Here is a 23647-nt window from a genome sequence, read left to right as displayed (position 1 = left end):
AGCCGGCCTCTGAGTCCCGACCAGAGGAGGGGGGGCTGGAGATGGCGGGTTTGGGAGGTTTTGTCCGAGGATGTTGGGGGCCGGGCACAGCGGAGAAAGAAAACTTGTCCTCCTTGTCCTGTCGCCCTCCTCGAGGTAGCCTCAATTGCAGCCAATAAACTCATTCTCCCACTGAATAACTCCATTAGGGTAAATCCAACTGCTTCTCCCAGCTGACTGAACATTTCCCCCTCAACAGCCCCTTCTCTCCGCTCCCTGAGGGGGATTTGCCCCAATACACTCAGCTTCCAATTCTCAAACCAAGCTTTTCCCCGCCAAACGGTTTGTGCTCGCTGGGGGGGGGGTCGCGGCCCGGGAGGCAGCCGGCCAATCAGGGGGAGCCGGGCAGCCGCTGTCACTCAGCGGGCCCCGCCCACTCTGGCCGCGCGCGCCCTCCACTCCAACGGCTCGCTGTGCCGCGCGGCGGAGTGGGCGGGGCCCGCTGAGTGACAGCGGCTGCCCGGCTCCCCCTGATTGGCCGGCTGCCTCCCGCCGCGCGCGGCTCAGCGAGCGTTGGGCGGGGTCAGAGTGGGCGGGGCCAGTGTTGGGCTCCACAGCCCGCCGTCTCTCAGTGTTTGTCTCCAGTCACACAATGGGCAGAGCACAGAAGGAGGCCATTCGGCAACACGTGGAGACAGGCCCGACCGACAGGCCCCTGTGTCTGGGAAAGGTCAACTCACTTTTCACTTTTCTCCCATCACCACAGAAAAAGTCTTGTGTTTAAAGGGTGGCTTTCCTGTCAAGTGACACAGTGCTCCCTCAGTACTGCCCTCCGACAGTGTGGCACTCCCTCAGTACTGCCCTCCGACAGTGTGGCACTCCCTCAGTACTGCCTCTCCGACAGTGTGGTACTCCCTCAGTACTGCCCCTCCGACAGTGTGGTACTCCCTCAGTACTGACCCTCCGACAGTGCGGCACTCCCTCAGTACTGCCCTCCGACAGTGTGGTACTCCCTCAGTACTGCCCTCCGACAGTGTGGTACTCCCTCAGTACTGCCCTCCGACTGTGGTACTCCCTCAGTACTGCCCTCCGACAGTGTGGTACTCCCTCAGTACTGCCCCTCCGACAGTGTGGTACTCCCTCAGTACTGTCCCTCCGACAGTGTGGTACTCCCTCAGTACTGCCCTCCGACAGTGTGGTACTCCCTCAGTACTGCCCTCCGACAGTGCAGCACTCCCTCAGTACTGTCCCTCCGACAGTGCAGCACTCCCTCAGTACTGTCCCTCCGACAGTGTGGTACTCCCTCAGTACTGCTCTCTGACAGTGTGGTACTCCCTCAGTACTGCCCCTCCGACAGTGTGGTACTCCCTCAGTACTGCCCTCCGACAGTGTGGTACTCCCTCAGTACTGCCCCTCCGACAGTGTGGTGCTCCCTCAGTACTGCCCTCCGACAGTGTGGTACTCCCTCAGTACTGTCCCTCCGACAGTGTGGTACTCCCTCAGTACTGCCCTCCGACAGTGTGGTACTCCCTCAGTACTGCCCCTCCGACAGTGTGGTACTCCCTCAGTACTGCCCCTCCGACAGTGCGGCACTCCCTCAGTACCGTTGCTCAATGACTGACCAAGAGGCAGCTGGTGCTTTGCTTCTGAGAGTGGGGAGGAGGGGGGGGGAATGAGAGTGGGGAGGAGGGGGAGGGGAGTGAGAGTGGAGAGGAGGGGGGGGAGAGAGCGTGGGAGGAGGGGGGGAGAGACAGAATGGTGTGAGGGGGGAGAGAATGTGTGGGGGGAGGGGGGAGAGTGAATGGGGAGGGGGTAGAGAGTGAGAGAGTGGGGGGAGGGGGAGATAGAGAGAAGAGGGGGTGAGGGGGTGAGGGGGAGAGAGAGAGTGGGGGGAGGGGAGAGAGAATGGGGAGGGGGTAGAGAGAGAGGAGGGGGTGAGGGGGAGAGAGAGAGAGGAGGGGATGAGGGGGAGAGAGAGAGTGGGGGTAGAGTGGGGAGATAGTGGGGGGGAAGGTGGGAGTGAGAGTGGGAGAAGCGGGGGGGAAGAGGGAGAGTGTGGGGAGGGGGAGAGACAGAGAGTGGGGGGAGGCTGCGGGGGGAGAGAGAGAAAGTGGGGGGGAGGGGGAGAGAGAGAGTCTGGGGGAAGAGAAAGAAAGAGAGAGTAGTGGGGTGGAAAGTGAGCGAGTGAGGGATAGGAGGGGGCAGAGTGAGCGTAGGGGAGGGAGAGAGGGAATGGTGGGTGGGGGGAGTGTTCGGGGTGTGGGGTGTGATGGGAGGAGTAGTAGGGAGAGGGAGAGAGTGTGTGGGGATTTGGGAGGGAGAGAGAGAGGGTGGGGGGTTGGGGAGAGAGAGATTGCGAGAGAGAGTATCAAGTGGGGGGGAAGAGAGGGAGAGTGGGGCGATGAAGAGAGAGTGAGGCGGAGGGAGGGACACTGCAGGTAGGGTGAGTAGGCGAGGGGTGGGTGTTAGGGGGACATGCCCCGCCCAGGCCCAGCCATGTGTGTTTCTCCCTCTCACTTTTCTCCACCTGCCCCCCATCCCACCCATTGCCCGGGTAGTGTGTCACTGCCCCTGGGGGCAGAGCCCCCTAAAGGGGTTTAGATGAGGCAACTCCTCACCAGGCAGAGGGGGAAGGGTGAGAGAAGATTAAATCACAAACTCTCACTTACAGCAAGTGGGACATTGGAACAATTGGTGGGCGGAGGCACAGATCCTCCTGTCAATCATCACCCCAGGGAAATGAACCTGAGCAGGAGGCAGGAACTGTGCAAAGGCTTCACTCTGCTTTCTTGTTGCAGGGACCCACCTGGCAGAACCTGCTGCTGCTTCTGCTGCTGAATACTGCTGGGGTGTCGGGTAAGTGCTGTGACTCGAGGAAAAAGGCCTTCTCCTCAATCCGGGTTTCAGTCATTCTCTGTCCTTACGTTTCCAAACTATCTGTTCATAAATAGGCCTTTCCTCCACAGAATCACAAAATCCGAGAATCACAGTAGGAAGCCATTCGGCCCGTTGAGTTTGTGCCAGGTCTCTGCAGTCCGACTCCCCCGCCTTTTCCTTGTAGCCTGACAAATTGTTTCCTTCAGGTACTTATCCAATTACCTTTTGAAAGGCACAATTGAATCTGCCGCCACCACCCTATCAGGCAGTGCATTCCAGATCCTAACCACTCGCTGCGTAAAAACGTTTTTCCTCATGTCGCCTTTGTTTTTCTGCCAATCACCTTAAATCTGTGTCCTCTGGGAACGTTTTTTCAGAATTGGACACACTGCTCCAATTGAGGCCAAACCAGTGTTTTATACAGGTTCATCATAACTTCCTTGCTTTTATACTCTATGCCTCTATTTATGGATCCCGGAATTCCGTGTGCTTTTTTTAACCATCTGTATGGATCAGAGACATGGACCATGTACAGTAGACATCTCAAGTCACTGGAGAAATACCACTAACGACGCCTCCGCAAGATCCTACAAATTCCCTGGGAGGACAGACGCACCAACATTTGCGTCCTCGACCAGGCCGACATCCCCAGCATTGAAGCACTGACCACACTTGATCAGCTCTGCTGGGCAGGCCACGTCGTTGGCATGCCAGACTCGAGTTTCCCAAAGCAGGCGCTCTACTCGGAACTCCTTCACGGCAAACGAGCCAAAGGTGGGCAGAGAAAACGTTACAAAGACACCCTCAAAGCTTCCCTGAAAAAGTGCAACATCCCCACCGACACCTGGGAGTCCCTGGCCAAAGACCGCCCGAAGTGGAGGAAGTGCATCCGGGAGGGCGCTGAGCACCTGGAGTCTCATCGCCGAGAGCGTGCAGAAATCAAGCGCAGGCAGCGGAAGGAGCGTGCGGCAAACCTGTCCCACCCTCCCTTTCCCTCAACCATTGTCTGTCCCACCTGTGACAGGGACTGTGGTTCTCGTATTGGACTGTTCAGTCACCTAAGGACTCATTTTAAGAGTGGAAGCAAGTCTTCCCTGATTCCGAGGGACTGCCTATGATGATGATTTTATCCACTGTCTCAACCTGCCCTGCCACCTCCAATGATTTGTGCATATATACCCCCAGGTCTTGTACATCTCTGTCTGGCGTAAAAATAAAAAAGGGAAGGTGGCTCAACCGTGGCTATCAAGGAAAATCAGGGATATATTAAAGCCAAGGAAGTGGCATACAAATTGGCCAGAATTGGGATGCAGTCCATCAGTCAGGGCCTGATGGACTGCATCCCAGAGTACTTAAGGAGGTGGCCTTGGAAATAGCGGATGCATTGACAGTCATTTTCCAACATTCCATAGACTCTGGATCAGTTCCTATGGAGTGGAGGGTAGCTAATGTAACCCCACTTTTTAAAAAAGGAGGGAGAGAGAAAACAGGGAATTATAGACCGGTCAGCCTGACATCGGTAGTGGGTAAAATGATGGAATCATTTATTAAGGATGTCATAGCAGCGCATTTGGAAAGAGGTGACATGATAGGTCCAAGTCAGCATGGATTTGTGAAAGGAAAATCATGCTTGACAAATCTTATGGAATTTTTTGAGGATGTTTCCAGTAGAGTGGACAAGGGAGAACCAGTTGATGTGGTGTATTTGGACTTTCAGAAGGCTTTCGACAAGGTCCCACACAAGAGATTAATGTGCAAAGTTAAAGCACATGGGATTGGGGGTAGTGTGCTGACGTGGATTGAGAACTGGTTGTCAGACAGGAAGCAAAGAGTAGGAGTAAATGGGTACTTTTCAGAATGGCAGGCAGTGACTAGTGGGGTACCGCAAGGTTCTGTGCTGGGGCCCCAGCTGTTTACACTGTACATTAATGATTTAGGCGAGGGGATTAAATGTAGTATCTCCAAATTTGTGGATGACACGAAGTTGGGTGGCAGTGTGAGCTGCGAGGAGGATGCTATGAGGCTGCAGAGTGACTTGGATAGATTAGGTGAGTGGGCAAATGCATGGCAGATGAAGTATAATGTGGATAAATGTGAGGTTATCCACTTTGGTTGTAAAAACAGAGAGACAGACTATTATCTGAAAGGTGAAAGATTCAGAAATGGGGAGGTGCAACAAGACCTGGGTGTCATGGTACATCAGTCATTGAAGATTGGCATGCAGGCACAGCAGGAGGTTAAGAAAGCAAATGGTATGTTGGCCTTCATAGCAAGGGGATTTGAGTACAGGGCCAGGGAAGTGTTACTACAGTTGTACAGGGCCTTGGTGAGTCCACACCTGGAGTATTGTGTTCAGTTTTGGTCTCCTAACTTGAGGAAGGACATTCTTGCTATTGAGGTAGTGCAGCGAAGGTTCACCAGACTGATTCCCGGGATGGCGGGACTGACATATCAAGAAAGGCTGGATCAACTGGGCTTGTATTCACTGGAGTTCAGAAGAATGAGAGGGGATCTCATAGAAACGTTTAAAATTCTGACGGGTTTAGACAGGTTAGATGCAGGAAGAATGTTCCCAATGTTGGGGAAGTCCAGAACCAGGGGTCACAGTCTAAGGATAAGGGGTAAGCCATTTAGGACTGAGATGAGGAGAAACTTCTTCACCCAGAGAGTGGTAAACCTGTGGAATTCTCTACCACAGAAAGTTGTTGAGGCCAATTCATTAAATACATTCAAAAAGGAGTTAGATGTAGTCCTTACTACTCGGGGGATCAAGGGGTATGGCGAGAAAGCAGGAATGGGGTACTGAAGTTGCATGTTCAGTCATGAACTCATTGAATGGTGGTGCAGGCTCGAAGGGCCGAATGGCCTACTCCTGCATCTATTTTCTATGTTTCTATGTCTCTCTGTTCCTGCACCCTCCACATTGCTGTATAAATAAAACCAGAAAATGCTGGCTGTACTCAGCAGGTCAGGCAGCATCTGTAGAGACAAACAGAGTTAACGTTTCAGGTCAATGACTATTGTCAGAACCGTCAGCATGCTATATAAATGGTGCTTGTTGTAAATAGTACATGCCTGAGCTTCAGCCTTCTCTCACAGCACTGAAAGCAGTGAGTTACTGGTCAGAGCTTCTCGGAGTGTAACCGTGTGAAGCTTGGGCTGTAATGTACCAGCAGGGAGGTTCTATCTGTGCTGAAATACTTTCAATCTTTTCCAGGTTCTTTGCCTGTCATAGTTTCTGGGTTTGTTGGGGGGCAGGTTGTGCTGCCCTGTACCTACAAAGGGAACATCCCAGTTAAAGATTTACACGTAGTCTGGCAAATACCCGGGCATGCAGTTCTCCACAAGTTTGTCAATGGCAGCGATGATTTGACACGGCAAGACCCGCAGTTCAGAAACAGAACAAAGCTCTTCAAAGATCAACTGGAATACGGCAACTGGTCAGTTATGCTCTCTGACCTCAGGGAGTCCGACCAGAACTTGTATGAGTGTCAGATTCTCAGGAGGAAAGGTGGTGGCTTTTCTTGGGAGCAAGAAGTCTCAGTCCAGCTTTCTGTCCCAGGTGAGTGGTTTCTGTTTCAGGATTTCTGCATTTAATCTCTGATTTATGTGTAGCGTAGTACAGGGGTTATGTTACTAGATGAGTAATCCAGAGAACAAGAGTTCAAATCCCACAACGACACTTTGAGAATAAATCTGGAAATACAAAGTTAGTTCCAATAAAAGAGACCATGAGCTGTTGGATTGCCTTAAAACCCAACGGGTTCACTAATGTCCTTTAGGGAAGGAAACCTGCCATCTTTACCCGGTCTGGTCTACATGTGACTCCAGTCCCGCACCAATGTGGTTGGACCTTTCACGGCCCCCTGATGTAGCCCAGCAAGCCAATCCGTTGCATCAAACCACTGGAGAATCAGCATTTTACTGAACAACCCAGGCATCGAACCAGGACACAGCAAAGGCAAACCCAGCCCAGTCGACGCTGCAAAGTCCTCCTCATGAATATCTGGGGACTGGTGCCCAAGTTGGGAGAGTTCTTTGACATAGTCATACTCCCAGAATCAACCGTACAACCCTACATCTCTGGGTATGTCCTGTCCCACCGGCAGGAGAGACCCACCAGGGGTGGGGACACAGTGGTATACAGTCGGGTGGGAGTGGCCCCAGGAGTCCTCAACATTGAGTCTGAACCCCATGAAGTCTCACGGCTTTAGGTTAAACATGGGCATGGAACCCTCCTGCTGATTACCCTCTACCGCCCTCCCTCAGCTGATGAATCAGCACTCCTCCATGTTCAACAGCACTGGGAGGAAGCACTGAGGGTAGCAAGGGCACAGAATGTAGAGTGGGAGACTCTAATATCCATCACCAAGGGTAGCTCGGTGGTAGCACTGGCCGAGCCCTGAAGGACAGAGCTGCCCAACTGGTGATAAGAACATAAGAAATAGGAGCAGGAGTAGGCCATTCGGCCCCTCGAGCCTGCTCCGCCATTCAATAAGATCATGGCTGATCTGATCATGTACTCAGCTCCACTTCCCTGCCCGCTCCCCATAACCCCTTATCCCCTTATCGTTTAAGAAAATGTCTATTTGTGTCTTAAATGTATTCAATGACCCAGCTTCCACAGCTCTCTGAAGCAGCGAATTCCACAGATTTACAACCCTCAGAGAAGAAATTTCTTCTCATCTCAGATTTAAATGGGCGGCCTCTTATTCCAAGATTATGCCCCCGAGTTCTAGTCTCCCCCATCAGTGGAAACACCCTCTCTGAATCCACCTTGTCAAGCCTCCTCATAATCTTATACATTTCGATAAGATCACCTTTCATTCTTCTGAACTCCAATGAGTAGAGGCCCAACCTACTCAACCTTTCCTCATAAGTCAACTCCCTCATCTCCGGAATCAACCGAGTGAACCATGGAAGGTTGGAAGGTTGGAAGGAGTCAGTGGTGCTCTCTCTGAAGACCGATTCTGTGAGTGAGTGGTGTGGGTCACCGTTACCTGGAACCATTCCTGAAACTACCTGCAACTGTTATTTCTGCTTCTGAGCCTCCCGTTCCTGTCCCTCAGTTACTGAACACTGAGGATTCCCGCTTCCCACCAGCATTAGTGTTTCTGGAAGTCTGTGGGGAAGTCCGAACCCTCCTGTCGGGAATCGGACGGGATTGGGAGCAACGCTGGCTGACATCACCGGAGAGTAATATTGTCCCGGGTGTGAAACCAGCGTTCCACCCGATCCCGAGCAAAGAGTGACAGAAAAATGATGCTGCCTTACACGGGACTTGTCATTATAAATAGTACAGGCCTGAGCTTCAGTCTTCCCACAGAGATGGAAGCAGTGAGTTACTGGTCAGAGCTACTCGTAAATTGAGTATCGCAGTGTAACCGTGTGAAGCTTGGGCTGTAATGTACCAGCAGGGAGGTTCTATCTGTGGATAAATACTTTGAATCTTTTCCAGGTTCTTCGCCTGTCACAGTTTCTGGGTCCGTTGGGGGGCAGGTTGTGCTGCCCTGTACCTACAAAGGGAACGTCCCAGTCCCAGATTTACAAATACTCTGGCAAATATCCGGGCGTGAAGTTGTCCACAGGTTTGTCGATGGGAGCAATGATTTGACAGAGCAAGACCCGCGGTTCAGAGAGAGAACCAACCTCTTCAAAGACCAATTGGAACATGGCAACTGGTCAGTTATGCTCTCTGACCTCAGGGAGTCCGACCGGAACATGTATGAGTGTCACATGCTCAAGAGGAAAGAAGCGAACTTTGATTGGGAGCAAGGTGTCTCAGTCCGTCTCTCTGTCACAGGTGAGTGGTGGGTACCGTAGGGACTGAAGTGCATCATCATCCCTGGCAACCAAATTTTAATTTGATTTTAAATGTCTGAAGTTTAATTTATGCCGGTTTTAGTGTTCCCCCACTTTAATCAGGAGGCACTTGTTTTAACGATTTAATTGTCTTCAACTAAAATCGTTGTAGCCCAGCAAGCTAATCCATTGCATCAATCCACTGAAAAGAAAAAGAAGCATTTTACTAAACAACCCAGGCATCGGACCAGGACACAGCAAAGGCAAACCCAGTCCAGTCGATGCTGCAAAGTCCTCCTCATGAACATCTGGGGACTGGTGCCCAAGTTGGGAGAGCTGTTTGACATAGTCATACTCCCAGAATCAACCCTACATCCCAGCCTGCTCCATCACCATCCCTGTCCCACTGACAGGACAGATCCATCAGGGGTGGGGACACAGTGGTATACAGTCGGGTGGGAGTGGCCCCGGGAGTCCTCAACATTGAAGACAATGGGGAGTAATATTGTCCCGGGTGTGAACCCGGCGTTCCATCTGATCGCGTGACTTTCCCGACCCGCAAATGAGTTTAAAATTCCCCCCTATTCCAGCGGGCTGTTGGGTTAAATTGTAGGGAGGCTGCTCGTGGTCAGTGTCCAGTTATCTCTATCGGAAAGCCTGTATCGATCACATTGTGGGGCAGTGTGTGTGTGTGCAAGGAGCTGTGGGATGGCCTGGTGTGTGAGATTATTGGAATCTAACCTCTCACATCCCTCCCGGGCTAGAATTGACCAGGGATCTATTTGTGCTGGGGATGGTTCTGAAGCACTCGGTGCTGAAGGTCTCTGCTGTTAGCTTTGTGAGTGTGTTCCAATCTGTTAACGGCTTCATTCTGTCTCTAGGTTCTGGAAGCTCTAGCGAAGGAATCGTTGGATTGGGAATCGGAATTCCTCTTCTTGCTGTAATTGGGTTTTGGTGATCTGACACTGACAGTGATTTCGGGAATGTGCCGCAGTTTTCATTGTTGATTCTAGTTTTGTTCCATTACACTTTGTGTTGTAAAGATGTTGTGTGCACCGCTACACTTTGAGCTGTGTGGGATTCTGTTAACATAACCTGCTCTCTGCTGGTTTCTCTCTCCAAGGACACACAATAGAGATTCCAGCAATCTGTAAAAAGGGACTGCACTGTGCCTGGGTCAGGGAGGGGCAGATCAGCCCGGTATTGTGCTCATTGTTGAATCATAGAACAGTGCAGTACAGAAGGAGGCCATCTTATGGAGTGACTCCTGGTGGAAAGTCTGAGCTCAGCATTGGGATCAGCAGTCACTTCGCACTCTGACCAGCGTAGTCTCCACAGCGAGAAACTCCCAATGGAAATGTTGTCCCTTTACTGCAAAAACTGTTCGATCAGTGTTTTACTCTATGCATTAACTCTTGGCATTACTGTGAGACTGTGTCCAAACCCTATCTCAGGAACACCTTTAGCTGTGTAACCCATTGATCACTCTCCCTGTGTATTATATCTCAGTATTACTGTTACAGACTGTGTCCAAACCCTATCTCAGGAACACCTTTAGCTGTGTAACCCATTGATCACTCTCCCTGTGTATTATATCTCAGTATTACTGTTACATACTATGTCCAAACCCAGTCTCAGGAACACCTTTAGCTGTGTAACCCATTGATCACTCTCCCTGTGTATTATATCTCAGTATTACTGTTACATACTATGTCCAAACCCAGTCTCAGGAACACCTTTAGCTGTGTAACCCATTGATCACTCCCTGTGTATTATATCTCAGTATTACTGTTACAGACTGTGTCCAAATCCAGTCTCAGGAACACCTTTAGCTGTGTGACCCATTGATCACTCCCTGTGTATTATATATCAGTTTGACTGTTACAGACTGTGTCCAAACCCAGTCTCAGGAACACCTTTAGCTGTGTAACCCATTGATCACTCCCTGTGTATTATATCTCAGTATTACTGTTACATACTGTGTCCAAACCCTGTCTCAGGAATACCTTTAGCTGTGTAACCCATTGATCACTCCCTGTGTATTATATCTCAGTATTACTGTTACACACTGTGTCCAAACCCTGACTCAGGAACACCTTTAGCTGTGTAACCCATTGATCACTCCCTGTGTATTATATATCAGTTTGACTGTTACAGACTGTGTCCAAACCCAGTCTCAGGAACACCTTTAGATGTGAAACCCATTGATCACTCTCCCTGTGTGAGAGATGATAACGTCCCAAATATCCCACCAATGAGCGGGAACAACAGGTACTTTGTTTATTATTTTCCCTGTTGACGGTGTGGGTGGGTCTGGCAGGACCCCATTTCTTGACCATCGCGACCTGACCCACTGCAGTCCTTGTGGAGAAGGTGCTCCCACATTGGGGAATGTGGGAAGAGGCTTCAGAACCTCCCTCTGCAGCATCACCTACTGGCCAGAGCGAGTAATTACATTATTGCCAGCAACTGCTTCATGTGCAGAAATAATTCTGAATGTTTTACATATGTCTTGACACGACTGACACTGCCTCAGTGAGCAAAAATGATGTGTGTGTATAATATATACCCGGATTTTCCGGAGCATATGTAAACCCTACAAGTTTGGGTTTTTCACACGCGAAGCACATGCACGAAACCCCGGTACTTGTGATTTGTCAAGAACTTTGTTGACAGATCGTAGCCACCCCCAGGAAAGGGCATTCACGGACGGAGAGTTGGACTATTTGCTCAACGACTGCCCCGCAGGAAAGTGTAAATGAATATAAAATAATTTAAATTATTCCGTACAGAATCCTTATAACCATGAATGGGGATCCCCTCTAATTGGTTGGGCCGGCCCACTTGATCCCAGGGGAGCTTGCGAACTGCCTGCGCCCCTGGGTCTCTACGCAGGCCGACACGTAGAGCCCAGGAGCGCGAGTCCACGTGGATCCTGAGGCACCAGGTCGGCGCGGATTTTATTGGCGGATCGGAGGCATTTCCCCGCGGGAAGCCTCTGACCGCAAATTCAGGCCCATTGTATACAAATAAATGTATATAATGTGTCTATCTCTCTCCTGTAAAGTCGAATGTCACTTTTCTATATGTACATTTGAAGCTGTGATTAAAGAGCAGACATGTTTATCCAAGTGAATGTACCGTCTGGTTATGTTTATGGACAGAAAGCAGATTAACGGTGAACGGTTGTTGTTCAGACTGGAGGGAGGTACACAGTGGTGTCCAAGGGGTTGCTGTTGGGATCACTGCTCTTTTGATGTATATTAATGACCTGGACTTGGGTATGTGGAGCATCATTTCAACGTTTGCAGATGAGACAGAACTCGGAAATGTAATAAATAGCGAGGTGGGACGGGAACAGACTTCAAGAGGTTCGAGATTGAGAGTGACTGAATCAAAGAATGGAATCATAGACATTTACAGCACACAAGGTGGCCATTTGGCCCATTGTGTCCGCGCCGGCTGACAAAGAGCTATCCAGCCTAATCCCACCTTCCAGCTCTTGTTCCGTAGCCCTGTAGGTTACTGCACTTCAAGTGCATAGGCAAGTGCTTTTTAAATGTGGTGAGGGTTTCTGCCTCTACCACCCTTTCAGGCAGTGAGTTCCAGACTCCCACCACCTTCTGGGTGAAAAAAAGCTTCTCAACTCCCTTCTAAACCATCTACCAATTACTTTAAATCTATGCCCCCTGGTTGTTGACCCCTCTGCTTAGAGAACAGGTTCTTCCTATCCATTCTATCCAGGCCCCTCATAATTTTATACACCTCAATCCGGTCTCCCCTCAGCCTCCTCTGTTCCAAAGAAAACAACCCCAGCCTATTCAAACTTTCCGCGTAGTTAAAATTCTCCAGTCCTGAAACATCCTTGTAAATCCGGAAACCTCGGGACGGAGTCTGTTCTGGATCCCGAGTATTTCTGGATTTCTGAACGTCTTTGCGCCGAGGCGAGGGGAGGTTGGGTGGCCGGAAGCTGGGGGAGGTCTCGCAGAGGCCGGTCGGGCAGCAGTACTGAGGGAGTGCCGCACTGTCGGAGGGGCAGTACTGAGGGAGCGCCGCACTGTCGGAGGGGCAGTACTGAGGGAGCGCCGCGCTGTCGGAGGGACAGTACTGAGGGAGTGCCGCACTGTCGGAGGGGCAGTACTGAGGGAGCGCCGCACTGTCGGAGGGGCAGTACTGAGGGAGTGCCGCACTGTCGGAGGGGCAGTACTGAGGGAGTGCTGCACTGTCGGAGGGGCAGTACTGAGGGAGTGCCGCACTGTCGGAGGGGCAGTACTGAGGGAGCACCACACTGTCGGGCAGCAGTACTGAGGGAGTGCCGCACTGTCGGAGGGGCAGTACTGAGGGAGTGCCGCACTGTCGGAGGGGCAGTACTGAGGGAGCACCGCACTGTCGGAGGGGCAGTACTGAGGGAGTGCCGCACTGTCGGAGGGGCAGTACTGATGGAGTGCCGCACTGTCGGAGGGGCAGTACTGAGGGAGCGCTGCACTGTCGGAGGGGCAGTACTGAGGGAGCGCTGCACTGTCGGAGGGGCAGTACTGAGGGAGTGCCGTACTGTCGGAGGGGCAGTACTGAGGGAGCGCCGCGCTGTCGGAGGGGCAGTACTGAGGGAGTGCCGTACTGTCGGAGGGGCAATACTGAGGGAGCACCGCACTGTCAGAGGGGCAGTACTGAGGTAGTGCCGCACTGTCGGAGGGGCAGTACTGAGGGAGCGCCGCACTGTCAGAGGGGCAGTACTGAGGGAGTGCCGCACTGTCGGAGGGGCAGTACTGAGGGAGCACCGCACTGTCGCAGGGAGGTACTGAGGGAGTGCCGCACTGTCGGAGGGGCAGTACTGAGGGAGCACCGCACTGTCGCAGGGAGGTACTGAGGGAGTGCCGCACTGTTGGAGGGGCAGTACTGAGGGAGTGCCGCGCTGTCGGAGGGAGGTACTGAGGGAGTGCCGCACTGTCGGAGGGGCAGTACTGAGGGAGTGCCGCACTGTCGGAGGGGCAGTACTGAGGGAGCGCCGCGCTGTCGGAGGGGCAGTACTGAGGGAGCGCCGCGCTGTCGGAGGGAGGTACTGAGGGAGTGCCGCACTGTTGGAGGGGCAGTACTGAGGGAGCGCCGCGCTGTCGGAGGGGCAGTACTGAGGGTGTGCCGCGCTGTCGGAGGGAGGTACTGAGGGAGTGCCGCACTGTCGGAGGGGCAGTACTGAGGGAGCGCCGCGCTGTCGGAGGGGCAGTATTGAGGGAGCGCCGCAGTGTCGCAGGGAGGTACTGAGGGAGCGCCTCACTGTCGGAGGGGCAGTACTGAGGGAGCGCCGCACTGTCGGAGGGGCAGTACTGAGGGAGCGCCGCACTGTCGGAGGGGCAGTACTGAGGGAGCGCCGCAGTGTCAGAGGGGCAGTACTGAGGGAGCGCCGCACTGTCGGAGGGACAGTACTGAGGGAGCGCCGCGCTGTCGGAGGGAGGTACTGAGGGAGTGCCGCACTGTCGGAGGGGCAGTACTGAGGGAGCACCGCACTGTCGCAGCGAGGTACTGAGGGAGTGCCGCACTGTCGGAGAGGCAGTACTGAGGGAGCGCCGCACTGTCAGAGGGGCAGTGCTGAGGGAGCACCGCACTGTTGGAGGGGCAGTATTGAGGAAGCACCACATTGTCAGAGGGACTGTCTTTCGGATGAGACGTTAAACTAAGGCCCCATCTGCCTTCCTAGGTTGATGTAAATGATCCCACGGCCAATATTTCGAAGAAGAGCAGGGGAGAACTCTCCAGTGTCCTGGGATCAATGTCTATCCCTCGAGCAACATCCAAAACAGATTATCCGGTCGTGTATCTCAGTGCTGTTTGCGGGGCCTTGCTGTGCAAATTGCTGTGAAAGAAACTGTTATGTCTGTAATGCACTTATGAATGACTCCACGAGGCAATGTGTTGTACTCAAACTGCAGTGACCTCGGTCCTTTAGTCATAACTCCAGACTGAGGAACAAGCATGGTGGGCAGCCTTTTATACTGGGCCCTGCACACCTCTGCAGGTGACCCTCGGGTCTCCCACCGCAGTGCCCTCTGGTGAGACAGCCTCTGCCACAGGGGCAGGAAACCCCGGTCTCTCCCAGTTGCACCCTCTAGTGGTGCCAGCATACTATATACACAGTGTAAACCTTATTGATAGTACATCAGGTAACCAGTCTCCATCTTATGCAACTATACAGTGACTAAACAGAGTATATCTATAGTCTGCATATATAACATCACTCTCCCCCAAGTCCTTTGTGCTAATTACCTTTGCACTATGTGCTCTGGCTTGGCTCTCCCCAGACTTAAGTGCCAATAGCCCTTGCACCGTGGCTGTGCTTTGGCTTGGCTCTCTCCCTGTTAACCCCCAAGCCCTTTTGCCACAACGTTGGGTAGCGGTTACCAGTTTGGATGGGTCGATGATGCAGTGGAGGTTCCAGTGGGCTCTAGGTATGATCCATGAGTGTGTCCATACATCCATTTCCACCCCCCCACCCCCCCCAGCGAGATCATGCAGCAGACCCATTACATTAACATACAGGATGAAACACAGTGCGAGTACAAAGAAAGGAAGTTACAGTTTGTATCGTGACACCTTGGTTCAGTGACTTACATTCGTTACGTTTCACGGTCGTGCGCCAGGATTGGGTAGATTGCAGTCATGGTCAGTACTGAGGTAGCAGTACAGGTATGCAAGGACACAGGTTCCAGAGCAACTGGACAGGGTCCTAGTCGTCTGATAGCGGCGCTGCACCCCCTGCTAGCGGGGGGGGGGGGGGCTTGGTTCGCTCACCTAGCCAGGACTCAGGGCCTTTACCGTTGCCTAGTGGTAGGCAGAGCCACAGATGTGTGTGGCCTCCCTGTCCTCCTTCGAGGGCTGCAGAATCTTCTGCCTGCTCTCTAACGGTGTTGGGAACCTGGCTGTTCCAGGTTCCCGTTTGGGGAACTCGCTGGTTCTGACCTTTCGCTCCTGGACATGGCCGAGGTAGCAACTGGGTCTGGGGGCTGCGCCGTCTCCAGCCAGGTGGTGGGCAACGGCGGCCGACTGCGTGTATCGGCGCCGTTTTCGTTTCCGGGCCCGTGGCGAATAGTGCCATCGGGTGCCTGCAGCGTGGGATAGACCTGGGGCTGGGCATCAGGATCAGTGCCTTCACCCTCCTGAGGTCACTGACCTATAACTTGTGGGATAGACCTGGGGCAGGGTATCAGGATCAGTGTCTTCACCCCCCTGAGGTCACTGACCTATAACTTGTGGGATAGACCTGGGGCTGGGTATCAGGATCAGTGTCTTTACCCCCCCCGAATTCACTCGCTTGCTACTTTTAGGGAAACTCTATTCCCAACATCTTGCAACAACATTTTGTTTGCAATCTTAATCGGTTCATTGCTTTGATTGCCATGCATACAATGTCTCTATGTTCAGTTGGTTGCAGGTCTCCTTTAAGAGAACCCTGCTGGCTTTATCCCAATCAAATCCTTTGTTAGGCATCATGTGTTGGTCCCTCAGTGTTGCACCTCGTGATATGGCTGCGGGCATTTTTTTTTCAGCCACGCTGCCCCTCGTTGCAGCAGGGATGCCATCTTGCCTCTGTCCTCGAGGTCGGCTGCCTTGATCCTTCTCTCCTGCGATTCTGCCACAGAAGCCAGAAGAGTGCCTGTGAATTCGATCTTCCTCCTCAAGAGTCCTGCCACTGGAGCCGGGAAGGTACTTTTAGGTCATTCCAGTCGGACCATTGCCACGCAGTCGTGATGGAAGGTCTGTGCCTCAGGTGCTGCGCTGGTCTGTTCTCTGGTGCCCTGGCCTAAGCGAAGGTGAGGTTTTGCTCTGCCTCTGAGCACGGGGGACATCGATTGCTGGAGTGAAGAGGTCTTCCCATTTCCACTGGGTCTTTCCCATCCACCTTGTTCCGAGTAGCGTTGGACCATGAAGGGTGCAAAATTCACAAACCCCCCCCAGTGTTTGGGCTCATTCGAAAGGAAATTTAATTTGGGACTATCTACCAAAAAGTTTGGAACTCTAAAGTGCTTATGGAAGAAACTACGAACTTTAATAGAATTTTAAATTTTAAAAGACAAACTCAGACCTACGGAACTAACAAGAGACAGTCTAATTAAGTGAAGCTACCTGGGTGTGAGGATTGAGTTAACCTGTCTGGAAGAATGAGTGTTCAAAAATCCTTCTCCACAAGAAACATTAACATCACAAAATCACCCAGAGGTAGCTACCCATCAACATGGGTTTGGACAACTATTTCAGCATATACATCACAAAGAGGCCCAATCCAACCTGTATGCGAAAGACTAAGCACAAAAGGACATTGCAATTACCAAACTAATATTTCCATCAGGAAACAGTTTTCGAACATCAACTCATCCAGAACATATCAACTTTTACCAAGTCCACCAAAATATTACAAATAAAAACCAAGCCTGCCAAAATTATACAAAGGATTTTGAACAGGATTTGGCACCAAGATTAGAACATTGAAATCGTATAACTGGCCCCTGTTTTTAACAGAGGTTAGGTGGTTGCTAGGTAGCTACTACCACCTCAGATGACACTGACTGACAGACTAGTACTACACTATGCTGTGTCATCACGACAAGGAGCGAAACCAATGCGACAGTTGTAAACTAACTTCTCCAGCCTCAAAATCCTGAAGTCCTGAAGGAAGGAAGAACATTGCCATCATAGCAGCGACCGACCACAGTCAACGTATCAAGGGAAAAACAACCGTGGTCTACCGTTAACTATCAAAAGGATTGGCAAGCATAGTCCCTGCCTGCCCTGGAGTCTAACCTAGCTAGAATTAGGTATTGGGAGGTGGAAGCTATAATTTTACTGTAACCCCCTTTGAATTTGTAGTGTATTGTTCTTAGAGTGATTTTAAGTTTGACCTTGTACCTTTCCTTGTACTGTCCTTTATTAGAGTGTAAGTTTGGCCTTGTATTTTCTTACTCGAGTAATAAGCCTGTATTATCTTGACTGTAAAAAAAACAAAGTTCTTTGCATCAAACCAGTGACTGTTGCACTTTTGTCACTCCCCCCCCCCCCCAAATAAATCCAGAGTACAGAATCCAAGGGAGTGGGAGCGATTCGAAATCGCTCACGTTGGTCAGAAGGGAACCTGACCCCCTCATAGAGACCAACCCCCCCTTTGCAAAATGCCAACCGTGGCACGCCTCTGGTACACGGGGTGTGATGTGGAGAGTGCTGGTTTGGGGCAAAGAACCAAAATGGAAGAGAGGATTTCCTCCTATGTATATAAGAAAGTGAAAGTAACTAAGGATTGGGTGCTTAGTCTATTGCGCGCTGAGCGTCCAGCTGACGCTGCAGCCCAGTGGACAGCAAGCAAAGATCACAAGCAAGCAGTCGAGGAAGCAATTTGGTTGGTCTGTCTACAGCGACAGTCCAACTCCTATGAAACATTACAGGCAGAGTTATGGGAATGCCCAGGAAAGGGTTATGTCAGAAGAAAGATTATCGGGAAAACTCAGCAAGCTAAAACAGGAAAGGACCCAGCTAATGGAAAGGTTTAAAAACAGTCAGGACTATTTTCAATGTCAGGTTACCGAGGCCAAAAGTAATGAAAAGTCACTGAGGGAGGAAAGCACTCGCCTCACCCTACAAGTAAAAGAGCTCCAGGAAAGATTAAAAGATGTGCAGGCAGCGTATAAAGTTGCTAGCACTAATGGGTTTGAATCGGGAGACCACGGTCCCTGCCAGCAACAAATTAAGAGTTTAAACCTTGCTCTGTCCAAGGCAAAAGGCATGTAATGCCTAATAAGCCCGGGTACGCCCCAGGTAAACCTGGAAGAGAAGGAAGAAACTACCCGGCCACCACCTGTGGCACCGGTGACTGCACCGGTTCACCAGCAGGAGGGGCGAATCAGTTGTGGGGCGGACAGGGATAGTGAACCACCATCACCTGTGGCACCGAGTTTTGCCTCGGCTTGGCCGCAGGGAAGAGAGGGAGGCGAGCCAGAACAGGGAGAGCCAGAACCAGGGCCAATGTGCCCGGTCTGGCAACAGAAGTTTGGCCCGCCCACCCTTGGCGGGGGTCAAGGGCCCCAGGAAAGTCAGTTTGTGGTCCCCCACACTCCCCACCAACTTAGGGCTATGATAAGCCACCTGGGAAAGCTAACTCCAAAGGGAGACCCCTCGGTTCACTTTGTGGAGGTGGAACAGGCAGGGGATATTAATGGGTGCTGTCATGTATTTCACCATCTTGCAATGACAATAGTTATGTAACTGTAACTCATGCACACTGTACCTGTACCCTTGAAATGCACACCCTGACCACAGGGGATGAGCTTGCGGGAGACACTCCTCACCTGGGTTTCCAGGTTTAAAAGGGGAGGTCCCACCCAGGGTCAGCACTCCTTGTTCCTGGGAATAAAGTGAAGATCATAGAGTGACCGTGTCTGATGTATACATGCCTCATGCGGAAAGAGCGTGCGGCAAACCAGTCCCACCTACCCCTTCCTTTGACGACTATCTGTCTCACCTGCGACAGAGACTGTGGTTCTCGTATTGGACTGTACAGCCACCTGAGAGCTCATGTTAAGAGTGGAAGCAAGGCTTCCTCGATTCTGAGGGACTGCCGATGATGGTAACAAGACTATCTGACTCATCAGAAATAATTGGATCATTCCAACTTTCAACTCCTTCTACATCTGTAAGTAAAATACGATCAATGTGAGCAAACCTGACCTGTCCATGATCAAACAACTTGACCAAATATGTGCGAGGGCCACCTACTTTCACTATTCTTCCTGGTAACCACTTTAACCATTCATGGTATGGTTCTTCACTCTCACCTTCTGATTCAGTTTCACACTTCTCTCCCTTACTCTACCTCTATCATAATTTTCTTTCTGTCTTGATTGTTTCTCTTCTGTGCCAAGTTTGGCTTTAACAATTCGTGGCTATCATTTGAGAAACAACTTTGCTAGTGTTCTACCAGTAGTTGTATGAGGAGTATTACGATAAATATTTTGAAAATTTGCCAATTTTTGGTCCAACGACAATTGCCGTTTCTTTGGCTTTGGATCCAACTTTTGTTTGATGAGGGCACGTTTTACAATTTGCATTGTGTGCTCTGTTACACCATTTGCACCAGGGTGGTACGGTGGAACCTTGGTCCTTTTCACACCATTTCTGCTCGCGAACTGTGCAAATTCTTTTGAACAAAATTGCGGCCCATTATCAGACACAATTTCTTCTGGGAGGCCATATGAAGAAAACAATCTTCGCAAATTGTCTTTTCGAATGGCTATCAATCATAATGAACAATTGTTGTTCTTCTAGCTCAGCAAAATCTACATTTAACCTTTGCCACACCCTGGGAGGCCATTTCCATGGCTGTAATGGTACTGATGGTGGTTTCTTGCTTTCCAATTGACATGTTCTACACTGAGTAACAATGTACTCTATATCTTTATCTAGACCTTGCCACCATACGTAACTGTGTGCAAAACTCTTGGACAAGCACATTCCCAGCTAATAACTTGAACCTGGCCTTATTTGGGATAACATAAAACAATATCGGTTCCTACTGTTGTCTACAAAAACTGCTCACTATTCCAGGATCATTCTGGATTGCAAAAATAACACCCAGCTACTATTCTCTACTGCTAACTGTATCCTTAAACCCCTCTCCCCTGTCTCCACCACACTCACCTCCAACAAGTGTGAGAAGTTCATGGACTTCTTTGTCTCAAAGATTGAGACCATCCAATCAGCTGCCTCTGTGACTTCCCTTCCTTCACCCAGCCCACAGGGTCAAACTTCCTCTGAGGCTCCCACCTGCCCCAGCCCTAAACTCACATCTTTCTCTAGTTTATCTTTGATCTCCGCTCTTGATCGCTCCAAACTCATCTTGTCCATGAGACCTACTTCCTGCTGCCTTGACCCCATTCCCACTAAACTGCTGACCACCCAACTTCCTTTTTTGGTTCTCATGTTAGCCGACATTTTTAACGGTTCTCTGTCCTCAGGTACTGTTCCCCTTGCCTTCAAATCTACTGTCATCACCCCTTGCTCAAAAAAACAACCCTTGACCCCACTTTGCTTGCTAGCTATCGCCCCATCTCCAACCTCCCTTTCCTGTCCAAAGTCCCTGAACGTGCTGTATCCTCCCAAATCCATGACCATCTGTCCATGAATTCAATGTTTGAATCCCTTCGATCTGTTTTTTGCCCCGACCACAGGACCGAAACGGCTCTCATCAAAGTCACAAATGACATCCTTTATGAGTGTGACAAAGGTAATCTATCCCTCCTCGTCCTTCTGGACCTGTCTGCAGCCTTTGACACAGTTGACCACTCCATCCCCTTCCAACGCTTCTCCACCATCGTCCAGCTGGGTGGGATTGCACTCGCCTGGTTCCATTCTTATCTTTCTAATCGTAGCCATAAAATCACCTGCAATGGCTTCTCTCCCCACTCCCACATAGTTACCTCTGGTATACCCCAAGGATCTATCCTTGGTCCCCTCCTATTTCTCATCTAATAGCTGCCCCTTGACGATATCATCCGAAAACACGGAGTCAGTTTCCACATGTACACTGAGGGCACCCAGCTCTACCTCTCCATCACTTCTCTCGACCCTTGCTTGGTATTAAATTGTCAGATTGCTTGTCCGACAAGCAGTACTGGATGAGCAGAAATTTTCTCCAATTAAATATTGGGAAGACAGAAGCCATGATCTTTGGTCCCCGCCACAAACTGCGTTCTCTAACCAGTAACCACTGACTTCATCCCTCTCCCTCGTATCAGATGGCAGAAACGCTGAACAAATATTTTGTATCATTCTTTATGGTAGAGGACACCAGTAATATTCCGGTAGTGGATAGTCAAAGGGCTATAGTGGGGGAGGAACTTAACACATTCACAATCACTAAGGAGGTGGTACTCAGTCAGATAATGGGACTAAAGGCAGATAAATCCCCTGAACCTGATGGCTTGCATCCTAGGGCCTTAAGAAAAGTGGCAGCAGGGATGATTGTGGATGCATTGGTTGTAATTTGCCAAAATTCCCTGGATTCTGGGGCGGTCCCAGCAGATTGGAAAACTGCAAATGTAGCGCCCCTATTTAAAAAAGGAGGCAGACAAAAAGCAGGAAACTATAGACCAGTTAGCCTAACATCTGTGGTTGGGAAAATGTTGGAGTCCATTATTAAAGAAGCAGTAGCAGAATATTTGGAAAAGCAAAATTCGGTCAGGCAGAGTCAGCATGGATTTATGAAGGGGAAGTCATGTTTGACAAATTTGCTGGAATTCTTTGAGGAAATAATGAACAGGGTGGATAAAGGGGAACCAATGGATGTGATGTATTTGGACTTCCAGAAGGCATTTGACAAGGTGCCACATAAAAGATTATTGCACAAGATAAAAGTTCATAAGGTTGGGGGTAATATATTAGCATGGATAGAGAATTGGCTAACGAACAGAGAACAGAGAGTCGGGATAAATGGTTCATTCTCTGGTTGGCAACTAATAACTAGTGGGGTGCCGCAGGAATCAGTGCTGGGACCCCAACTATTTACAATCTATATTAACGAGTTGGAAGAAGGGATTGAGTGTAACGTAGCCAAATTTGCTGATGATACAAAGATGGGAGGAAAAGCAATGTGTGAGGAGGACACAAAAAATCTGCAAAAGGACATAGACAGGCTAAGTGAGTGGGCAAAAATTTGGCAGATGGAGTATAATGTTGGAAGTGTGAGGTCATGCACTTTGGCAGTAAAAAATCAAAGAGCAAGTTATTGTTTAAATGGAGAAAGATTGCAAAGTGCCGCAGTACAGCGGGACCTGGGGGTACTTGTGCATGAAACACAAAAGGATAGTATGCAGGTACAGCAAGTGATCAGGAAGGCCAATGGAATCTTGGCCTTTATTGCAAAGGGGATGGAGTATAAAAGCAGGGACGTCTTGCTACAGCTATATAAGGTATTGGTGAGGCCACACCTGGAGTACTGCGTGCAGTTTTGGTCTCCGTATTTAAGGAGGGATATACTTGCTTTGGAGGCAGTTCAGAGAAGGTTCACTCGGTTGATTCCGGGGATGAGGAGGTTGAAGTATGAGGAAAGGTTGAGTAGGTTGGGCCTCTACTCATTGGAATTCAGAAGAATGAGAGGTGATCTTATCAAAACATATAAGATTATGAGGGGGCTTGACAAGGTGGATGCAGAGAGGATGTTTCCACTGATGGGGGAGACTAGAACTAGAGGGCATGACTTTAGAATAAGGGGCCGCCCATTTAAAACAGAGATGAGGAGAAATTTCTTCTCTCAGAGGGTTGTAAATCTGTGGAATTCGCTGCCTCAGAGAGCTGTGGAAGCCGGGACATTGAATGAATTTAAGACAGAAATAGACAGTTTCTTAAACGATAAGGGGATAAGGGGTTATGGGGAGCGGGCAGTGAAGTGGAGCTGAGTCCATGATCAGATCAGCCATGATCTTATTAAATGGCGGAGCAGCTTCGAGTGGCCGTATGGCCTATATCTGTTTCTATTTCTTATCTTCTTATCAATCATGTTCAGGCCATTTAATCCAACCGCTCCGTGCCGGGGTTTATGCTCCACACGAGCCTCCTTCCACCTCTCTTTATTTCACCCCATCACCATATCCTTCTATTCCTTTCTCCCTCATGTGTTTATACAGCTTCCCCATAGCATCTACACGATTTGCCTCGACCCCTCCCTGTGGGAGCGAGCTCCACATTCTCACCCCTCTCTGGGTAAAGAAGTTTCTCCTGAATTCCCCATTGGATTTATTAGTGACTGTCGTATATTGATGGCCCCTAGTTCTGGTCTCCTCCACAAGTGGAAACATCTTCTCGACATCTACCCTATCGAACCCTTTCATGTCTTGAAGTCCCCTATCAGGTCACCCCTCAGCCTTCACTTTTCTTGAGTAAAGAGACCCAGCCTTTCCTGATAGTTATAACCTCTCAGTTCTGGTTTCAGACTTGTAAATCTTTTTTTTAGCACCTT

The 23647-nt window shown here is 50.3% G+C and overlaps 1 protein-coding gene across 1 annotated transcript; it reads left to right on the top strand.

Annotated features, from left to right (window-relative positions):
• The first annotated feature begins 496 nt into the window (after positions 1-496).
• On the top strand, positions 497-11789 carry LOC139240404 (CD276 antigen homolog). The gene is made up of 5 exons (XM_070868902.1): positions 497-709; positions 2778-2835; positions 6074-6418; positions 8315-8659; positions 9540-11789. The coding sequence occupies exons 1-5, from the start codon at positions 632-634 to the stop codon at positions 9614-9616; spliced, it is 903 nt and encodes a 300-aa protein (XP_070725003.1). The 5' UTR covers positions 497-631; the 3' UTR covers positions 9617-11789.
• Positions 11790-23647: the final 11858 nt, after the last annotated feature.

This window comes from Pristiophorus japonicus, chromosome 31 (assembly GCF_044704955.1).
Source record: "Pristiophorus japonicus isolate sPriJap1 chromosome 31, sPriJap1.hap1, whole genome shotgun sequence".
In the NCBI taxonomy this organism is placed as follows: domain Eukaryota; kingdom Metazoa; phylum Chordata; class Chondrichthyes; family Pristiophoridae; genus Pristiophorus; species Pristiophorus japonicus.
This window is presented reverse-complemented; position numbering and strand designations above follow the sequence as displayed.

Bases quoted from the DNA above. Each gene is read 5' to 3' on its own strand.
- LOC139240404 (XM_070868902.1), top strand. From the start codon at position 632: ATGGGCAGAGCACAGAAGGAGGCCATTCGGCAACACGTGGAGACAGGC. The intron at 710-2,777 runs GTCAACTCACTT...TTCTTGTTGCAG, and splicing joins GGCCCCTGTGTCTGGGAAAG to GGACCCACCTGGCAGAACCT. The intron at 8,660-9,539 runs GTGAGTGGTGGG...TTCTGTCTCTAG, and splicing joins AGTCCGTCTCTCTGTCACAG to GTTCTGGAAGCTCTAGCGAA.